This window comes from Rhea pennata, chromosome 3 (assembly GCF_028389875.1).
Source record: "Rhea pennata isolate bPtePen1 chromosome 3, bPtePen1.pri, whole genome shotgun sequence".
Classification (NCBI taxonomy): Eukaryota; Metazoa; Chordata; class Aves; order Rheiformes; family Rheidae; genus Rhea; species Rhea pennata.
Window position 1 is genome coordinate 79397519 of NC_084665.1, and position 21161 is coordinate 79418679.

The following is a 21161-nucleotide window of genomic DNA, read 5'->3' on the forward strand; positions in this document are numbered from 1 at the left end:
AAATTCCACAGCCAGAGCCAGCAGGGAAAAGGATATGTGGGCTGGGAAAGGCAAACACAAAAGCTGCTGAGACACTTGAAAAGTCACTGGAGATGGGACGGATCTGTGTGCCAGTCTACTTAAGCTTGTGCACAGCTTCACCCAAGAAGTCTGTCTTTGGAAAAGTGAGCTATATCAGTCATGATGACTCCATCAGGAAAGGGGATGGACTCCCAGATTTGCTTATCTCGATCTTCTTAAAAGCCCCCCTAACTTCCTTGGCAGCAGCAGCCAAGTAAGAGCTGTACAACATTGTTCTCTACGGTCTGGTCTAACTAGCAACTCAGCATATGTGGTAGGGAGCTCCCAAAATAGCTCCCGATTGCCTCACTAGTGCCAGCAACAGCTTGAAAAGCCTTTTGTCTTCTGGGACTTGGAGAAGTTTAAAATGTTTAAACTTATTTTGAAAGTATTCTCAAAGATAAGAAGGATATATTCCAAGGCAGGGTGAAATGAAGGTCGCTATTAAGATATTGCACAACATAACGAAGTGGCGTTAGCACAACTTGCACAGGATTCAATCGGCTCAGAGTTGCTGCTGCCCCTACCTAAATTCAGGTTGAAATCGGGGCCATTTTGCACAGGTACCTAAAGGCCAGATGCTGTTATTGTCTATCCCAAATTGCAGTTGAGGAAGGTCAGCAAGAGGAGGACACGGGTTGTCACTGTGCTGGCCTGCTTGACCGCAGCGCTATTAGAGGATCCTTTAGAAAACTCAGTAAGGAAGATCCATTTTTGAGCAACTTGGGGGAACTGCGCAATTGCTGCAGGACACGTGCTTGCTCTCATGCTGAGAATGCTAATGCTCAACTCATCCAAGTAAAAGGCTGTATTTTGAATACGTCTTACATTTCAAACTGTGTCTAGCTAAGACAGAGCCCATATAGCTCTTGCAGGGGAGGTTGGACTAGATGATCTCCAGAGGTCCTTTCCAACCTCAACCATTATGTGATTAGCTGTATTAAACAAGAAGGCAAAGGTTGTGATATCCCCTAAGCTACTTTTTATACTGCAGCATTTTGGAGCAACATTCCGGTGAGTTTTGCACGGACAACGCAGCAGTCACAGTCCAAGGCTCATCAGAAACCCCTCCCTGCTGCACAGAAAAGCTCTTCTTTCTTGAAAACAGCGACTTTTGGAAAATGACTCCAAAAACGTATACATCTGTGGCTTCCTGTCAGTGTGGGAGAACAGTTTTTGTCCACATCTCTCATATTTCTTAGCACGCTCTCCTGGGCCTTGGCCAGAACCGTCAATATAACTTTCTGCTGAGTCAGGCTGCTGGTTTCCTTATCCCAAATCCCTAATGGGTGGTTTCCAGTACTCCAGACATTTTTCAGCTATAGTTTGAAACCCAACCAAGCCCACGGGGATATAATTCTTCTACTGACTGACTTGCAATTGAGTTGGTTTTCTCCCGGGAAGAGCAAGCAGGCCTGCAGCAGCTAGGCTGCAGCAGCCATCCCAGAGGCCAGCACTCCCCACCCCCAAAATTAAGTAAGCTTTGTGATTTTTAGCAGCAGTAAATAATCTAATTGTGGGCTAATCGACCACAAAACCAACAGTGGTTCGGTTGCAAAGTTGAACTGCCGCTTGCCTTTCTTACCAAAACAGTTGCCCTTGAGCCAACAGCACCCCGCAGGGTGCCACGTCCCCCCTGCTTTTCTCATGAAGGCGATCTTAGTCACAAGCAGCCTGCTGCAAACCTCCCTGCACAGCTCGGGAACTTATATAGCCCTGCCATACATTTTATAAATGTGCTTCTCCAGCTGGTTCCCGTCCCCGAGCTGGCGCTTCTCAGCCCGGAGCACCTCGAAGGCGGATCAGCGCCCACAGACCGCTCCCAAGGAGGCCCCTGCTCACTCAGGGCTTCCCGGTCGAATCCTGCAGCACGGCCACGTGCAGAGCGCGCCGAGGCTGGTGCAAGCCAGCGTTCCCGTCGCTTCCAGCAGTCTCAGGAGCAGCTCCTCTCCCCAGCACCCACCTCCTCCAGCCACCCCATTACACTGGTTGCTTTGAAGTCATTCGTTTTCCAGATGCTGTGCAGAGATGTCGACAACACAATAAAACAGAGCGAGGGCAAATCTGCAATGTAGAGATCCATTACGCTTTATTTACATGCGTCACCAGCTCTTTTACAAACTAGATTACAATTTAAAATGGAATACACAAGGCAATATCTACTAACATCAAGTGGAGTAAGCACTGCATCTCGACTTCGTTTGGAAAGGGGCAGAGCTCCAAAACAAACTTGCTTCCAATCTCTGTGTAGTAAGGTAGTATATTCATCCAGGGCAGTATCTTTTTTTTGTTTTCTGTTTTTTATAAAATCCTCCGTAAGAATGCAACATGAGAGTGTCTGCTTTCAAATGAAAGTACAAGATAGCCCAAATGAAAAGTATAAATTGTTCAGCTCTTCGGTATGTAAAGATGGCCATGCATGATAAGGCTGTGGATTTAAAATTCTTCCAATTTACATGGCTTGAAACAAAAACAGATAAAACAGCTTTACAGATACTGTATACATATTTTTTTCAATCATGCAACTTTTTTTAAAAAAAGTTAAACATGTGAAGCCAAATGTACAATCTATTTTTCCAACCCATAGTAACGAAATGTATCTGGTCCCCCTTCGCGTCTGTTGGCATTCCTAATGCATATTGTGTACTAAAAAACAATTACAGGACACTGATTGCCAAGCAATGACATCACTTTAGAGAAATACATGACCTAAAAGGTAGCTTTTTGGAGCAGTGGCACAAATATTTCTGGAATTAGGCAGTGGCCAACTAACTAATTATTCTCAAGAGAAAAAATTTACAAAATTATTAAATAAAACCCCAAACTCATGACTGTAGGAACTGTAAAAATGTCACCTTTTTTGGAACTCTTTCTTGACAAAGGGTTTAAGCAATCCTTGTGTAATTGTTCTGGACCTGTATCTGTTTTACAGGATTTTGGAAGGAAAAATTCTATGCATAAAGATGTTCAAAGATTCAAAGGACAAAGTTTTCAAAAGGTTGGTTCCCCAAATCAGCCATTGCAATCTGTATTTTGATGCAGAAGTAAGTGACCCTTTGAATGCAGGGAGATGCATTTATCCAGGGCCTCTGAAGACGAGGGCAATTTTTAGACACCTAAATGCCCATGTAGGGCAGTAATCTTCCAGTGGGCCTCCAGCAAGCGGGCACCTCTGCTTCCCCAGAAAAGCAACGAGGGTAGAGTAGCTCACCCTGCGGGACCATTTTATAGTCCCAGCCTTGGGTGCCTGGCTCGGGGCACTTCAGTTTGAAAATTTTGGCCACCAAAATGAGCAAGAGAGAAACCAAAGCAAACTGAAGAGGTTGTCCAAGTCCATCCCTCTCCAGCTAGTGCAGGGGACAGCCTCAAAAGAAGGGGCCCAATCTGTCCTCAACAAGCCAACGAAAGTGCTTTCCTTGACATTGCTGGGAGGTAGATAGGCCTTTCAGCTGCTAATGCTTTATTTATTTTTTTTTTAAAAAGACTTCTCTGCCATTGACTGTCTCCAAATCCATCGGTTTTCTTTTCTTCCATTTTCTGAGCAGGGTGGACCATATTTTTCCCTCTCACTGACACTGGCATGAGTTAGCTCCATGGGCTTCAGTGGAGCTATGCCACACTGATGGAGCAGAAACCGCCGGCTAGGTTTAAATCAATTGCTTTGTGTGCGACAAGGACTGCTTCCCTACCAAGAACAAAAGTAAGATGATGGATTTTCATCATACCATCTGGAGCCAGATTACAGAGAGGTCTTGGCAGCGGTCTCTGGGCAGGTAGTTGCCAGCCCTGCAGTGGTGGCCTGGGGGCAGCGCCTCATCCCAGTGAAACGAGGCTGGCCCAAATGCAGGGCACGAGCCGGTGGGGGAAAGGCCATCGGTGTAATTCATGTTTCAAGATATACCAGGGACCTTGCAGCCATGGATGACCACTGTACAACCTGGGTGTCCAGGGCAACCAACTACTGGAAATATCTCCCTAGATATGGAGATCGGCAATAAGCCTCAGCTAACTCTGATAAACTTAAAACAAACTAGTCCCCATGCTGACCAACAGACCACCTTCATGTAAAAAAAAAAATAAGTTTTTTTAAAAGAAAAATGATAAACCCTTAGCTGCTTGGAAGAGTCGGTAGGCTACGGGGATACGCTATCCACAACCGCACAGAGCTTGCACAGCCATAACTGCGTGGTGCAACCAAGAGGTGCATCTTCACGGGGGAACAGCGGGAGCATGAGGAGGCCACAACACAAAACAAAACTTCCATCACACGAGGAGCTGTTATTTCACCAATATCACCTCAGGGACCTGGCAAGTAAGGAGCTACGTAGGGCCCACAAATGCTCGTGTTGTGTCTGTGTGCATGACCGTGCGCTTGCGCACGTGTGGTGGCCGTGGCGAAAGGGAGTCACTCCACATTGCATGGTAACACGTATCAGTGGGAACTCATGCACTGAAACTTTGGGTTAAAATGCTAGTTTGTTTTCCTAACATCCATGCATAATGAGCCATTTCTGTACATAATAAAATATATTTATATATTTATATGCATAATGCTTTTATGCAAAGAAAAAAAAACTTCATATATCGCTTTGGAGAATTATGTATACACTGTCCTATTCAGAACTTCTTCATACCAAGTTCATATGTACCATTGGTGTTCTTCCCCTCTTTTTTCATATCCCTCCCCCCACCCAAAAAGATACTAATAAAAAGTAATCAAACTTTCCAGATTATAGAGAGGATCTATACAGCACCATACCTTTTATTCATTATTATTAATTCATTATTATTCATTTTACAAAAGAAAATCTTAGAAGCAAAATATATAAAACTGCCTTGTCTTTCAGTGTCATTTATCCTGTTACAATCTATGCTCATATGAAAAGCCATTTGTATGATACTGTCACCTTGCCATTCCCTCTCCTGCTTCTTCCACAATGGATTATGCATAATGAGAAGGAAAAAATAATCAAGGATATGTCAAAAAAAAAAAAAAAATCACTGATGCAATAACACACCCTGCAACGATCTGTGCCCGAACTCCCGACACTGCCACTGTTAGGTTACTTGCTGATGCCCAGCCTGCAAGCTTATCTTTTCTGCCAAGTGGTGCATTTTCCTTTCTTTCATCCTCCCATTTTTAAACAGATCTTCACAGGTGGTTATGTTCAACTCATCTGGCAACGGAGGGGCAGTTCAGCTTGTAACTTCTTCCCAGACGACTGAGGCAGCCTAACGGTGCTTGTCACGGCAGCAAGCGCAGCCCCGCGAACGTGACGCAAGAGGTGAGACCGCTCCGGGGGGCAGCGAACCGGGTCCCGTGGCCGGAAGCATCACGGAAACGGCCTCCTCGCTCAGCCGGTCTTTGTGAGCACGGGCCAGGAGGCAAACCTGCTGGTCGCCCTTGTTTCGTACTCAGCCCCAGTTTGGTGCTTATGGGAAAGCGGGGCGTACCACTAAACTTAAGAGTAAAAAACAAACAAACAAACCCAACAAACACATCACACGAGTCACCTCTCTCTGGAAGTCGGTCAGCTGATGGGTATAACGAAGGCTGTATAGTCAGAAAAGCTCGTGTCAGAGCAATCTAGGGTTATGATAATCAGGATAAGGTTTCCTTGCGCATGTGCTGCATTTCAGGTTCCCCAGGGAGAGAAAGCTAAAATGGTCAAAAAATCTAAGGAAATCAAACTGGAGGTTGAGGGGGGAAAGGGTGGGCAGACAGGGAACACCTCCAAAAATAAAAAGCCAACTTAAAACATCCCATAAACCATTAATATATTGAAACACCACATACTCATTGACAAATAACTACTGTAAAGGCTACACAGTGTGTTCTCAACAGGATGGTGCTGAACTTCGTCTCCACAGCAGGTGTTTGGCCATCCCAGAAAAGGAAGATTTTGCATACTTTAGAATGAGTTCAATTCCAAAAAAAAAAAAAAGAAAAGAAAAGAAAGAAAGAAAGAAAAAAGAAAAAAAAGAGGATCTTCACTCAGGTAAGGGGCTTTTTAACAGTCTGCTTCTTTAGGAAAAAATTGCAGGGTTCACAAAGGTCATAAGCTGTAAACAGTATCACTGTCCACTTGCTGACAGCAGATTTGGCAAAGGGTTCGCTTGCTCTCTATGTCTCATGTCAGTCTGAGGGCCTGGAGAGGAGGAAGAAGAGAAGACAAGACAGTCAGATTGCTGCATGTAGAGAAACAACAACCAAAAAAGCCAACCAAGCAAACCCCAAAACAGCTCAAATTGACAAGTGATGATCATTTGTTTGTATCCAAAAGCTTCGAACCCTTGAGCAAGTTGTACACTGATCCCTCATGAACATATTTCTCTCTTGCCAAGGGTTGTATGTGCTTCCTTACTACCTTAGCTGCTACCAAGCCTTACAGCAAAAAACTTCACCTGAAAAGGAAAAATAATGGCCAAGTCTAATTTAGGGAAGCCCAGTACATTGCTGATTTGTTAAGTGTATTTCCGGGTGAAGCATGGAAGGCTCCTTCAGTTTTTCTCCATTTTTCAAGATCGCGCTTTCTGGATATCACCAGAAGTCTGAGCAAATCTCCTGCTCGGGTTTGATATCGAAGACTGCCTTTGAACGACAGCTGAAGGAGGCTGCTCAGGGGAAGCAGCGAGAAGCCACAAGTTTGGCTTTGCACTTCCGAGTTTTGACTTTCCTGCACAGTGTAACACACCAGCAGCAGACAGGCTGAACAGGGATTTAGAAATGTAGTTTGGGCCTGGTTTCTTGGGGAAGTTTTGTGTAGAGGGAGACTGGAAAGGGAGAAAGGGACGCCCTCGGGTGGAGCATGGGGACACCCTCGGGTGGACCACATCCCTACAAAGGGACACAGTAAAGTATGTAAAGCAGTGAAAAAAGAAAGCATTTCAATTTGCCAAGGGGCCAAGTTTTTAAAGGCATCCGGTGGCTTACAGATACAGGTGGGCACCCAGGAGGCTTTCGAAAAGTCGGTACTTGTAGACATTTCCATGAACTCCTTCTGTACCTTCAGAAATCCCTCCTGACAGCCACCTGCACTGCTTGGCACATGACTCCTCTTAAAGACCTGGCCCTGAAGAGGCTTTTGAAAGCAGAGCTTGGTGCCCCGCACCACTGAGAAGCTGCTGAGGATTTTCCCCGCAATGAAAGACTGACAGTTTTACCTAGCGCAATGACAGCGGGGCGCTTGCTGACACCGAAAAGCACCTGAAATCGATTGCTGGAACCTCTCTGCTCTCTAACGAACCTGGTTATCGGCTGCTCTCAGGAAAAAAAAAAAAAAAAAAAAAAAAAAAAGGTGGTGGCCCGGGCCAGCAGAGGGGACACGGTGAAGCGACTTGCCATTACCGCAGAGGCTGTCCTGAGTCCTCCCCTTTCCAAGGCACCAGGCACTGCTCCTGCGATAGCATTTCATTAAAACGACCTGTTCTGATAATGCAAAATGATTGATGGGAATTTAATCATTTTTGTCTCCCGGTTATTAGAGCAACAGCACGACAGCTGCTCCCGGGCCCGTGCGGAGAGCCCCTCATTCAGAGGGGCTTAGGGCGCAGACAGATTGCGCGCTTTGCCCAAGCAAAATTGGGCTTTAGCCTTAATTATCTGGTGGTTTTTTGGGGGGTAGGCTCTTTTTATGAATAAAGGGATTTCTGACTGGATCAGCATATTGATTTCTTCATTTCCAAAGACTAAATCAGCGCTTGCCGTCCGTCGATGTGACTGCCTGGCAACGACTCCACGTAGCGCGTGCGTCCCCACGGCCGTAACGAGGTCACCTGGAGACACCCACGCAGGGCCCGGCGTAACCCACGTGGCGACCCCGGCGCGCACCGAGCCGGTCCGGGCCCCGCTCTCTGCCGTACCCCCCAGCTTCTCAGCACAGCCTTGGCGCCCGCGAGCCTGGGAACCGAGGACTTCCCAAAGGGCAAATCCAGGGTAAAAAGCCTCCGTCCCGAGCAAACCAGGCAGGCTTCGCCCAGCAGCCATTTAAGCTAAGCCCGGGCTTGCGCTGCAGCCTGTGTGAGACGCCTCCCCGACTTCCAGCGGAGCTACTAATTCAAAGCAAACGAGTGCAGAAACTCGGGAGTAAGTGTGAGCTTACTCACAAAGAGCAGTGTTTAACATTTAAATTGAAAATGTATGTGAAATACTGCACCATGAAAACCGGAGGACAGACGACGGTGGACACGATCTGTGCGCGCGGCACTGCCTGGTGTTCCTCCGAGGGCACCCGTCCTTCGGAGGTTACGGACGTTCAGGAGACTTGGGCTTACCGAAGGCAAACGCGCGGCTAAGGCGGCGTCTGCTCGCCGCCGAAGCGGAACGCGTTCTGCGCTCGCAGCTCCGTTTATACAGACTTTGCAAACGGATTAGAAATTGAAAAGAAGTAGATCAAAGTCTTAACCTACATGCCATGACGTTAAAGTCCACAGGAGACACCCTCGCTCTCACCTTCTGTCTCACCGCAAAAAGCTATTACGTTCCAGTTAGTAGCCTGGTATTTCCTAGCAGTGAAAACCGTATCCGGCAGGGAAGCAAACACTCATCGAGCCCAGTCCTCCGGCTCTTACATGTGGCATAGTTTCTTGTTTCCATAGGCTGGGGAGAACTTTTGGATAGGGAGCTTCCCGAAAAGCATCGTCTGCCTATTCTTCTTAAGCCACCTCCTGGAAAATTCAGTTGTCCCTTGAAAAGTTCCTGCGACAAACCCAGAGTCTATAGATCATCAGAAAGTGAAAATAAGGGATTTTAGACTTTCTTCTAAAGTTTGGCACAGTCTTCACAACTGCACTGATAGCTGGGACCGGCGACATGCCCCTGCAAGCACACATGCACTGAAAGCAGAGGCATTTCCACTGCAGCTGTTTTGACCTCTTGTGTGCAGAAGGTCTCAACAGAAGATACATCTGCTGGACTTTAGAAGTAGCCACAGTACTATGTCAAACTATTGCTTACGCATCTATATAGATGTATGGTTTATGAAAATAATATCTTTAAATAAGGAGTAGGTCAAGATGAACTCCTGCTTTGTAACATCCCACAGACATTTTCAAGGAATCACAGAGGGGCTGAGGTTGGGAGGGACCTCTGGACCACAAAACATAGACGCTAAGTCTGTTTATCCTATTTGGTGGAGGAGTACATAACACAATTCAAATACTTCTGTATTTTCTAATTCTTTAGTTTGCAAGTGATTATGTGGGAGATGAGCTGCCCCTTTCTTCTGTCCTTTGCTACTCTCTCCCATCCTCGACCTTGCTACTTACCTGCTAGAAATGCTACTCTGGCTTTTCTCTGGGCCTGATTTCTTGCTTGGGATTTCCCTCCCAGCAAACAACATTTCCTTACCTCTATCTCATGTCATTCCACCACTTAACTGCAAAGGGGTCTCCCAAGCCCCATGTCAGCTCATGTACAGTCAGAGAAGCTCTAAGCATCACCAGTCGCATACCACTTTCTCCCTTTGATTCCCACTCGTGCTAATTATGCAGCACTGGAAGTTTATTCAGAACAGAAAGGTGGTGCACTGATGCTCCCCGAGAGCAAGGCACAGGCAATGTGCATTGGCAGTGAGTTTACCAGTAAGGCAACAGTAGCTATCAGCACATACGGTGTTTTGCAGCAAGAAAAGTCATGGGCACCTTCACAGAATTATGGTGTTAGAAACTGCACTATCAATACACAGTTCCTCTGCTTGGCAGCCTACTACAGAGCGCCTCATTTGGCTGGAAGGCTGGTTGAGTGGACTGAATCTTGAAAAATATCACCACTCAAAGGCCTGTAAAACAAGTGTTTGCCCCAGGTACCATTCATTACTGCTCCGCAGTGACAGGAAATCCCAATAACTACTTTTATAAATAGCTGTCCAGAGGCTTTGGATGTAAACATTTTGAAGGAAACTTTCATCCATCAGTGGTAGACATACATTTATTCTAGTGCCTCTGTCCCTTGTTTTTGTGATAGCCACCAGCAGTACCACTTCTACTCTAAAATGGGGGTAGGCTCAAAAAGCAATACTTGATTATGTATGGTGACAGTTCTTCTCTGGCTTAAGTTAATATTCTGTCTGGGGGTTTCACAGCTCAGTCTTGATGAATACAAGGTATTAAGAAATGAACAGGGAAGATAACTTTTGTGGCCAATCCTTCCATGATGACAGAGCTGCTGTATAAATTTTTTGTTCGAGCAGAATAAAAATGAGGAAAACCAGTATCATGACATGTTATGTCATAGAGCTACTGTACAGGCATCGCATATACTGCATCAGAATGGCACTATGCTGAAATACAACTCTGTCAGGTTAAGATGAATTTCTTGGCAATTTAACGTATCCTCTTTCAAGGAGCTGAACTTCAGGCATGTTGCAACGGAAGTTTTTTTCTTTAAATTGCGCTCATAAAAATAGAGTCTTTCCGGTTCTAAAAAGGAGGCAGAGAGCAAGGGGAGACGAACGGAAAGAGGAAGAAAGTAGGCACAGAACAAAATTTACAGGAGCTAAGAAGTTGCTGTGCTGGTACTTGCACATGCACTTAAAATGTGAAAGTGACTTTTCCGTTTGCTGCTGCTGTTCCACGCCAAAACGTTGCAAAACCGGGCAGATAAGCAAATATTTCAGAAGTAAATGTAACTGAAGAAAGACATCAGACCATTTTCCCTCTCTGTATCCACTCTCTGGGGCAAAAGGCTTGCCCAAAACTGTTGTGAGATGTCATGACTATTAACATGCGTGTTACTCTGATATACCAGTCCCTTCTCTCTCATTGCGGGAGACAGTGCTGTTTGCCATGACTGTAACAACGCTAATGCTTGTTCTTACAAAACAAAAGACCTGCAGCATCACAAAAAGTTTAGGACTCATGATAAACCAAGGCTTTACTTTTTTCACCCCCTGCCCTCCCATCTTTAAACCAGATTGCCTGCTTGGGGGACTAGCATTAATTTATTGGCATAAAATGACTTCAGTTCTATGGATCTAAGCACTTACTCATCTAAATCTACTTTCCTCTTTCCATGAACTGTATATTTTGTCTGTATAAGGCAAACTGGAGGAGGGAGAAGAATTTTTCCTTTTCTCCTATTCTTTCTACTTTTGTGTAGAATATATATCATATGCAATGCAATCACTAATAGATTACTATCTCCTTTATGCATGTGAACAGTTTGAATCAGGCAAAAAATATGCTGAACTTCTACAACCCTTTATTAAGCTTTTAACAAACTAAGCCTCACTCACAGAATCATAGAAAAGTTTAGGTTGGAAGGGACTTTTGGAGACACTCTGGTCCAACAGCTCATTGAAAGCATGGCCTTAGATCAGGTTATCTGCCAAGCCAAGTCTTGAATATTTCCAGCAAGGGAGATAAGTGGGTAAGGTCCCTCCTACCCGTTCTGCAGTTGAAAAGGAGATCCCTAGAAAGCAAGTGGTAACCCATGCTCACATAGTTGAAGGGAAAAGCAGCTCAGGGCTTCCCCAACATATCTGGAACTGATACTGAACAAGTGAGTTGACAGGAAATTCTGCACTTGCTTGCAAGAGGAGCAGGCTCATACAGACTACACTACATATGCCACTGTGTTGTTGCCTATACAAAAAGACCATATGCTGCGACACTTGTTTTTACACCTACAGATATGTCAATATGCAGCTATGCCGGCTTTCCAGCACCAGCGCTGTTAACATGCAATTGTCTTTGCCTGAGAACTGCCACATCTGGCTGACTCTAATTCTCTGCCCTGGCCAACTGTGAAAAATTTAGATACAGACCATCACTTCTCTACAGTCTCTAAGTTTCTTACTTGACAATTTTATGGCAAGTTTTATCCCTAGCTCTTCCTTTAGGGGCCTGAGGAGGGAGATGGAAATCGTGCCAGTTCTGGGGGAGTTCCTGGCAGTTTTGAAATCAAAGATAGTACTGCCACTGATGGAAGGAGGTCAGCCTAGGCGTTCAGCACAACAGCTTCTAGTACACAGGCTTGCAGCATGGGAGAAAAAAGCCCAAAATGCTCTCAAAATCCATGTCCCGTGAGGGGTAGAGTACATCAGCTGCGATAACGGCCCTTTCTTCATGCATTCGGGGGCACTGGGAAGACCGTTCTACCATCTCTGTAGATGAGAAACGGATGGGTAACTACTCCATCTGTGCAAAAAAAAAGGGAAGGACTTTGCTTACATTTTTGAATCTGGAGGACAAATGCTGCTTTCCTAACTGGACAGTAAAAGGTATCTACATGACTGGCAACAGAAATAAACATTTTGAATTGTGGGTTTATAGCATAATGGAAACACACTATCTACTCTTCTTTATTCTAAATGCCCTCACAGAGTGTTTATTTTTTCTCTGCCAGGTAGGAAGCTGCTTTTTATAAAGATCCTTCCTGCTGTGTAGCCTTCTCTTTCTCCTCCACAGTTCATTAAAAATGACAGGCCAGTAACACTTAGACAGATCGCTGAAAAGGAGCTCCACCATGCTGCTGTAAGGCAGGATCCCCCGTATCAGAAGTTACATGTGGTAGAGAGACGCACGAGAGGCAAGGGCCTCCCTGAAAACCATTTTTTTTTTTAACTACCCTGCGTGGTAATGGGAGTGGAAAAGCTGACGAAATAGTCGTGTCAGACTCGACTAGGGGGGTTTGCTCCCACCATTCAGCTGCAGGTACCTTATTTAATGGAGCCAGTGTCCTCGTGAACTCTGTGGAGTCAATGGTGAGACCAGCTCTTCCAGGGGCAACCCTGACAGGAGCTTTCTGGTGGAGATGCCCTCGCTCCCCACTACCTGCACCAGGAGCCGAAGGAGGGCGTTATATGAGCATCCTTCCTTTTCCCTCCCTCTCCAGGCCAGGGGAAAAAGTCCATTATTTACTTACAATACTACTCAGATATGGAATATTCTCAGATTAGCCCTCTCAGACTGTCAGTTCATCAGTTCAGTGGAGCACTGACTTCCTATGAAAAAATACCTCGACCTTTACTCAGCTGCACGATGTTACGTTTCTAAACAGAATCTCTGATTATGCACTTCTCTAAGAAAATATGTTTTCAGGGAGCTATTTGAACGACTAGCTCCAAGGAAGGGAAAAAAAAAAAAAAAAAAAAGAACAGAAATCAACCTGTAACCATCACAGCAACTCCCAGAACAAGTGCTCATCTGCAGCTCCTAACAACCACTACAGCTCATTCACACGAAAAGGACGATTTACGGAGACTCATTCTGAAATAAAATCTGCATGCTGTTGATACAGAGAGGAAAGCACTGGGGAGACCAATTGAGGCAGCCTGTTCTAAAAATATCAGTTTATGCTGTCATCTGGTGAGAGTATGTCATCCTGTAATCTTGGCATCTGCAGGGACAGCAAGTTTCTGCCTAATTATTACTGTTGAATCACATGACAATACATAATGTACTAAAAAAAAATATAACACAAAAACACTAAAACACCCAAACCACAGGGTCAGAATGCTGCTGTCTGGTCGCAACACAAGGTTGTGCAGGGAATCCTGCTTCTTTGCAGCTCTTTCTCCTAAGTTAATAAAAAACAAAAATGTAACCCCTCTTTTTAAAAAAATAAAAAACCCAACAACTTCCTGAAGCAATGAGCAATTCACGGTGTTTATATGTCAGCTCCTGCTGCCTTTACTCATTCTGAGCAGGGCCTCGGTGAGCAGTCCTGACTCATGGAGCAAAGCCTGAGTAGGAGTAGTTGAATCTGCTTCACCGTATTTTCGGGTGGCTGCGATGGCTCCCGCGAGCACCTGGAGCTAAACTGCAGATCACTCACACGGGTGCAGAAGGAACTCGAGCCACATCTATTAGTTGCACCTGGGGCTCTTTTTTTGCAGGAAAATGCTGCAAATGCAGTGTGGATGGCAGGGGCAGCCTAGGCATGGAGGCTCTGTGGGTGGTTGCCCAGGATTTTCATCTCTCCTCCTCCCCGGAGGTGATGTGCTTGGAGCAAGTCTGGTAGCTCCTCTGGGCACTAGCTCTTGCGCAGCTTGCACACTATTGGTGTGCACCCAGTAAGCAAGGAGCCTGCTCTGGGCTCTGCTCTGCTTGAAGTTACTGGAATCCCTGTTCTCAACAAAATACAAAAGTTTTCCACCCAGATATTTTCATTCGAAGACTGAACTTGGCAAGTCTGATGTGCAGCTAGTCACAAAACCACCTTTCAAAGCTTGGGCTGGTTGAAACAACGCTTCAATGTTAAAAGTGTGCCACCACCTTAACCACGAACCTGCTTGAAATGAAGCAGAAGCAATTTGTTCTGCTGAATTTCCTTTGGGTTTTTAAATATAGCCCCACCTCGGCTCCACATATGAAACCTGCTAGCACTACTCCTAAAACCTCATCTTTGACACTAACAGAGAAGGGAAGGCAGCTTGGCCCTGAGGCAATCAGGATCCTTAGGCAACAGGTCCTCAAGTTCTGGTTTCTGCACTTCACCTTTCATGAGCAGAAAATAGGCTTTCCAAAAGAAGAAAAATACATCATTGTCCTCATGGAACATTGTCTAGCGAGAGCTCTCCAATTCAAAGGGGACAAACTCCACCCAAATGAGAACTTTCTATGATCTACGGGAACTTTTAAATGAATTAAGTGAATACTAAGTGATGCACAGATCTATGTGTTAGTCTTTGGTATGGATTTCACCCAGAAACAGGTTGAATGCAAATTAACAAATCAGCTAGTAGTCCAAACAGGTAGGGACTAATGAAATACAAACAGGCATTTCATTATGTTGCATAGATTTTTCTTTATCGGAGAGGTTAACCATCATATTTGGTGAAATAATACTCTGTGCTACTACTAGTAGTTTGTGCACTCTACTGCTGCAAGAAAATGACTTAGGACTTAAATGATGCTAGAATAAAATGAATGACTTTAACTGATCTGTGAAGTATTTTGCTTTCAATTTTCACGCAAGTCAACTTGACTTCAGTACAACTCTGCTACAGAGCCCTGAGGGGGATCCAGCTAAACGGCATATTAAAATCTCTCTCAAAAGACGCAGTTATACGAGGAGTTTGTCAAACAGCAAGGCCAGCTAAGAAGTTCCTGCTGGAACTGAGAGGGGAAAATTACGGCTGAGTGAATAAAGTAAGAAAAAAACATATTGATTTCCTCCTTTCCTGTTTGTAGGGGAAAAAAAACCAACAACAACAAAAGCCAAATCCAGCTACACGCCTCAGGGCCCTCTGAAAGGCTGGCCAGGGCAACCCTCACGGGCGCTGAGCCGGCGCACTGGAACTGGGGAACGGTGCGCCAGCACTGAACGAACAACGCCGGAGTCTTTCACGCGTTTTATCTCCCCTACCAGAAAGAATAATTTTTTTTTCCCTAGGTAAATCCCCCTCTATACCTAGGGTATGTATAAGCTAAACAGCTGTGTAGTTACTTCTTTCTTCTCTTCCCCCAAACTAACTCCGATCTCTTTCCTATTTCATTCACTATGTATGGCTAAGCATGCCTGTAACCTACTCTAAGTGCCGTAGTCTGCTAGCCACCTTCCTGAAGCGGATTTAACACCAGCAAGGGCAAGACTGTCCTGCTGCAAGCGTCTCCTTACCCTCACTTCTGTGAAGATTCTTCACCAAGGTCCTGAGACCTGCCAAGAAAAGATTTTAATTCACGAGAGCCTACTGCTACAGCAAAATGGAGAAAGCAATTCAGAATGATTACACCCTACTTCACGCGAGAGGCTCCTATCAAAATAGGAGACGCTCACACGGAAGCAAACGCTCAAGCAGCGCTGTTTAACAGACAAGGATCTGTGCATTATGAACAAGCTCAGCAGAAATCATCCCCGCTTGCACCTGATGCCAGAGGCACCCAGGAGCAGCCGGTCCAGTTGTCGGAGAGAGAGGAAGAGGCTTCCACAGATGACTGGACAGCAATCCAGCACGGAGAACTGTCTGGTTAATAAATCTGTCCTGCGAAATGCGAATCCTTCACGCGGAGGTGTCAGCTCCTTTCCTCTGAGGGTACGGCTGGGGAAAGGTGGAGGCAGCTACACTTGTCACGAATGCAATGGGTTAGGGTTAAGAGGCAGCCGAGAGTATTTTGGGAGGAGCCGGCATGGTGGACTCCCTTCGTGCTGCCTGGGCAACTCTCCCTCCACATATCTTTTACCTCTACACAGCAAATGATGATATTGAAAGGGGAGGCTGTGCTACTTCCCTATTAGGAATGTGTCAAGCAAGACTGCCAATAATATCTATTTTTTAAGCTCCTTCTGGCAAACTGTACTGTCAGATGTTTTACAGTGATAAAGTTCCAATTTTTTTTAAGCACCTCATACAAAAAGGTTCCAAACTGCTCATGCATCTGGAGGAAGAGAGAACAGATCAATAAGAGTGGCCTTCTGAGAGTTTCTGCTTTTCAGTTCTCGAATCACTTTTATTTTTGCTCTTCCCCCCCCCCCCTTTCTCTTTCTTAAATTATGAAGAGCTTGAACTGAAGGAAACCGGAAGCCTGTGAATGTCCGTAGCCATTCACTCGGCGCCCTTGGCTTTCCAATGCGCTAGCTCATGCATGGTTTGTGGGACAGAGCTCGGCTGTCCAAGCTGTGCCCTCTACACAACACCTCCTCCGCAGACCACCTCCAGGCCTTGCATGGCCACGCTGCTGCACTTAGAGCTAAGATGAGAGAAAAGCAGAGGAACTCCTCTCCCCTAGAAAAGTCAAAGTACTGTGCAAACTAATCACTCCAATAGAGCAAGAGAGCTTTGCACACTAACTAAATGAAGGACTCTTGTATAGTCTTGTTCTCCCTTAAATACAGCAGATCAGCATATGTCTCCAACGGTCCTCTAGACATGCAGGAAGACATTCAGGAGGCATCACTCCTGTTCACCTACCACAAAGCTTCCTCTTGAACATCTAACTGTGAAACAGAGAACGAAAACTCAATTAAAGATGAAAGGGCCATTCACCAGCAAATTATGTACCATGAAGTCAAAAGACACTGACTCCTTCTTTCCATCCTCTCCCCAGAAAAAAAAGAAAGTTGGAAGTAAGCTGCAGACTGCATGAATGCTTCTTTTAACCTCACTGTTGGAATACTCTACATATTATTCTGAAGTTAATAGAATACTTTCAATAATTTATAGCTAACCTTTTATCCTGTAATATTTTGAAATCTACTCCCTTATACTAATAAATAAACAAAGGAAAAGGGCACTTTGTGTGGAACTTGCTCCGTGAGTCAGTGAATATGTACGTGTCAGTAGGCAGAGGAACAGGCCGAAGCCTGCAGAATCAAAGGATGACAAAAACAACGCTTACGGGTTCAAATATCCCCAGAGCTGAGAAAAAGAAGCTCTGAGAAAAACCTCCACAGCAATTTGAAAAAATTAATCTGAATTAACTAATATTTGAGGCTAACATTTGCACAGGTTTGTCACAACCCAAACCTATACACGTTCTCTTGGTGGAATCCAAAAGAAAATGGTATTTACCTAGGTTTGGGGGGAGACCAACCAATTTTACATATTTAAAGCATTAAAATCAAGATGTTCCTGGGTCCAGGATCCTTCCTTTGCTATTTCAAAATATAATTCCTTGAGTTGTTGGTTTTTTTGCTCTGAGAAATACATTTAAAGATAAAAATAAACAATTTCACTAGGATTACTGTACCTCAACAAAAAGTACAACTCTGATTCCATCATGATCTGTCCCACACCTCAGATCTTCAGTGCATGCATATGGATCTTGCAAAGACATCTCTCCCCCCTCCCCTGCAGTAATATTGCTCCACTGGCTGCAAAGTACCTTGACTTATCCTAATATAACACAGCTTGACTATGTGAGCCTGGGCTGCTGAGAAGAATTCATCTGTTGTGACTTCAGAGAAGACATATTCCACCTTGGTTTGTTTGATTTGTCATTAACATCTCTCATGTCTAAATTAAGCAGGACACACAGCATCAGATGCATGCTGAATGTGTTCGAGCTGAATGGCTTTTATAGCTTACCTTCATTTCCTTCACACCTCCAAATTTTCTTGGTTGTGCCTGTTGCATACCAAAACATAGCAAGCCATCACAAGCCAAATTAATATTATTAGTGTGCGGTAATTATTAAGTGTTCGGTGCAAACGCCAATAAAACTAAGGAACCAAGTATTTTACCACATCTACAGGGCACTGACCTGTTTGCCCATTTCCCCTGTTCTCAAAGATCCTTCAGCCTGGTACCCAACTCTGTGATGAAGCCTGTTTAGCACCAGTGAAGTTCCCCACATTCAGACTGACAACGTTCTGGGCTGAGATGAGGGAATCAAAGTTAAAATCCAACCCATCTGCATCCATGAGTTCACTGCGGATAATGGACTCCATGTCACACTCCAGGCTCCCATTGAAAATATCCAGGTCCAAGTCACTTGGGAATTTCTCGTGACCCATGACCGGGAGGTTCACGCTAGAGGAATACAAAGAAGAGCCTGAGAGCGGGTCAGAAAGTGTTTGCATAGACTGATGGACAGGTGACTGCTGATGTTTGGTGGATCCCAAGCTGTTAGAGTCATTTAAGCCAATGTTACTGATGGAATTTGACAAGGCACGGCTGCCACTAAGAGAGGAGTTGTGAGACTGGTGCTGGTGATGGGGCAGGCTCTGATTGACCAGACCGCCCTGGTTGGACTGCGCGGCAAATGACATCATGGGGTCATTGCGGAGCATGATATTCCTGCGGGAATTCTGGGCGGACACAGCTGTGCTGGCTTGTGACATGAGTGGGTCAGACTGTGTCATCATGACATCGCTGTGACTAAGTGCATCAGAGGCGAGCAGATCCTGCAGCGTCTGGTTGTTATAATGAGAAATGGAAGAGAAGGTGGCCTGCTTATTCTCCTGAATGGTTTGCATGGGCGACTGGCGAAGGGAGTTCAGGGACGATGGCCCAAATACAGCGTTGTTGAAACTACTTGATGGAGAACCCAGCCCTGAACCTTTGGAACCATACGGAAAACTGGAGCTTCTCTGCATTATCCCTCCTGTGGGTGACTGCTGGGAGGAAGGGAGTGTTATATTGTCCAAGAGATCATCCATGAGGTTATCTGTCAGTCCATCATTCAAATTCATTGTCCCAGCCATATCAGTCAACCTAGGTAACTCCACAGTACATGGTTTGTTTACTGATGGGGACAAGCTTGATGGACTACTGTACAGCATGGGAGAAAGTGGAGCATCATCATCTTGAACGTCATCTAATTCAGTGCTTGCCAAAATCGGTGACAAACGGCCACTTATCGTACTGGCATTTGAATTTGTACGGGAGCGAAAATCTGTCCATGCATCCAGCTCATCGCTGCTGCGGGAGGTTGGGCTCCCTGGCCATTTGGCGAGCTGAGAAGGGCTGTCCTCACTTGCCTCTTGGGCAGTTTGCAGGGCTGCCTTTTTCTTAGCTGCCCGCCCTCTGCTCTTTGTGTACTTGTTGCTATTGTCCATTGACACAGCACGTCTCCGTGGTGCCTTCCCACCTTTGCCACCATCTGGATTGATCATCCACCAAGAGCTTTTCCCAGTGCCTTCATTCTGCACCCTGATGAATCGGCTGTGAAGGGACAAGTTGTGCCGGATTGAATTCTGTGGGAGAGGAACAAAACAAAAAGGTCAAGACCAGCACTACTTCTTTTGCTACTCAAATCTCAGTCACAAAACCAACATCACACGAAAATACTGACATGAATAAAACCATTGGGTTCTTGTGGATATCACCACAGGTTTCTTGGGTGGGAGACACAGGAGAGCTGGCGCATGACTGCAGACAGCCCGCACGCTACTGCAAAGCAAGCCCTACACCTGCGCTAGCTGTGCTCTCCTAGTGCCCCTCTTCATACCCCAGAAGTTTCATCAGAGAGAAGGGAGAGTGATGCAGCTTGGTCCCTGCTTGCAAGGAGCTAGACAAGCTAGGAATATCACCATGAGGATACAATGTGTCCAACTCCTCTTTCCTAACTATCCCTCTGGTGGGATGAGGGTAAAACCCCAAAGCAGTACCTATGCCCTCAAATCATCCAACAGCAATAGACTCGACGGAGCTACATTTCTCCTTTAGTTTCAACTCGGGATAAAGCCCTATGCTACTGGCAACCTTGCCATAGGTCCTTTCAAATAAGAACTGCAGAAACACTGCAAAAAAACTGACTGGAAGAGTGTCCACCCGCACTGCAGCCTCTGCAAATGTCTTTGTTATTCTTTATTGGCATGTGCATTTGTGTATTTATTATAATGACCCCTGAGAAACCCACACTTGCTGTTGCCCTCCCCGAGAGCCACGCGGCGCCTGACTAAGCTCTACTTTCTCTCCTGACCAGAGGCACCAGAATTATGGTTGAACCACAGAGGCTAGCCAGCTGTCCCCCCGATACAGTATCCTCACAGTCTTCAAAACACGACATGACACGGTGCACAGCGATATCTGTCCCTGCATGCCGCCAGATACAGTGTTGTATAAAGTTGTACACAGTTTACAGCCTCTAGCAGAGGCTATAAAATACCGTGCTTTCAGGAGAGGCTGGTGCACAGTCCACTCTTGGTGTTACCCGCTCACACTACTTAGGAACATCCATGCTCCACACACCGCATCAGCACAAACCAGCCAAAAATTACCCCAGAACGAGAAGGAAGGCAGAAGAAATCAGCCCGCAGTAGCCCGAGCAAAAGGACTCCAGGTTTATACCAGAATAATTGCGCTCAAAAACCTAACTACGTATCCTACTGATCTTGGGCTTAACATACAGCTCAAAAAAGGACCATCAAGTAGTACTTGCTAGTGAGAATGCTTCCAGGCTTTTTCTCTCTCCCACATGCAAGTCAGATTTTTGGAGCTATGCCACATTCTCTTGACAAAACAGTTGTGCTATTCCTGCATGTTAAAGATGAGCAAGTTTAAGAAGTTGCATGAGTTTTTTTTTTTTTAAAACAAACATCAGCTGTATCTATAAAAAGGATATGTGTGTTCTACCAGCATGTCTTAAAAACTCAGAGTCAATAGGTTCAGAGCACAATCAAACCCTCCAAGGCACTGAAGGAATTCCAGATTTAAATGAACAGAGAACGTACCAATCAACAAATCATTCACAAGCATCTTGCCATTTCCAACATT

At 45.3% G+C, this 21161-nt stretch overlaps 1 protein-coding gene across 6 annotated transcripts in view; it reads right to left on the reverse strand.

Annotated features, from left to right (window-relative positions):
• Nucleotides 1-2132: 2132 nt before the first annotated feature.
• FOXO3 (forkhead box O3) overlaps nucleotides 2133-21161 on the reverse strand; it is a 97365-nt gene continuing 78336 nt past the window's right edge. For 4 of the 6 annotated variants that reach the window (XM_062572667.1, XM_062572668.1, XM_062572670.1 and 1 more), the window contains 2 exons: nucleotides 18205-19639; nucleotides 2133-6209 (listed from right to left, as the gene is read on the reverse strand). In XM_062572667.1, the coding sequence (XP_062428651.1) occupies nucleotides 18239-19639 (1401 nt within the window). In that variant the 3' untranslated portion in view covers nucleotides 2133-6209; nucleotides 18205-18238. Of the gene's footprint in view, nucleotides 6210-8512; nucleotides 8777-18204; nucleotides 19640-21161 lie in introns of all 6 variants that reach the window. The other 2 variants (XR_009957972.1, XR_009957971.1) reach the window with 2 other exon arrangements.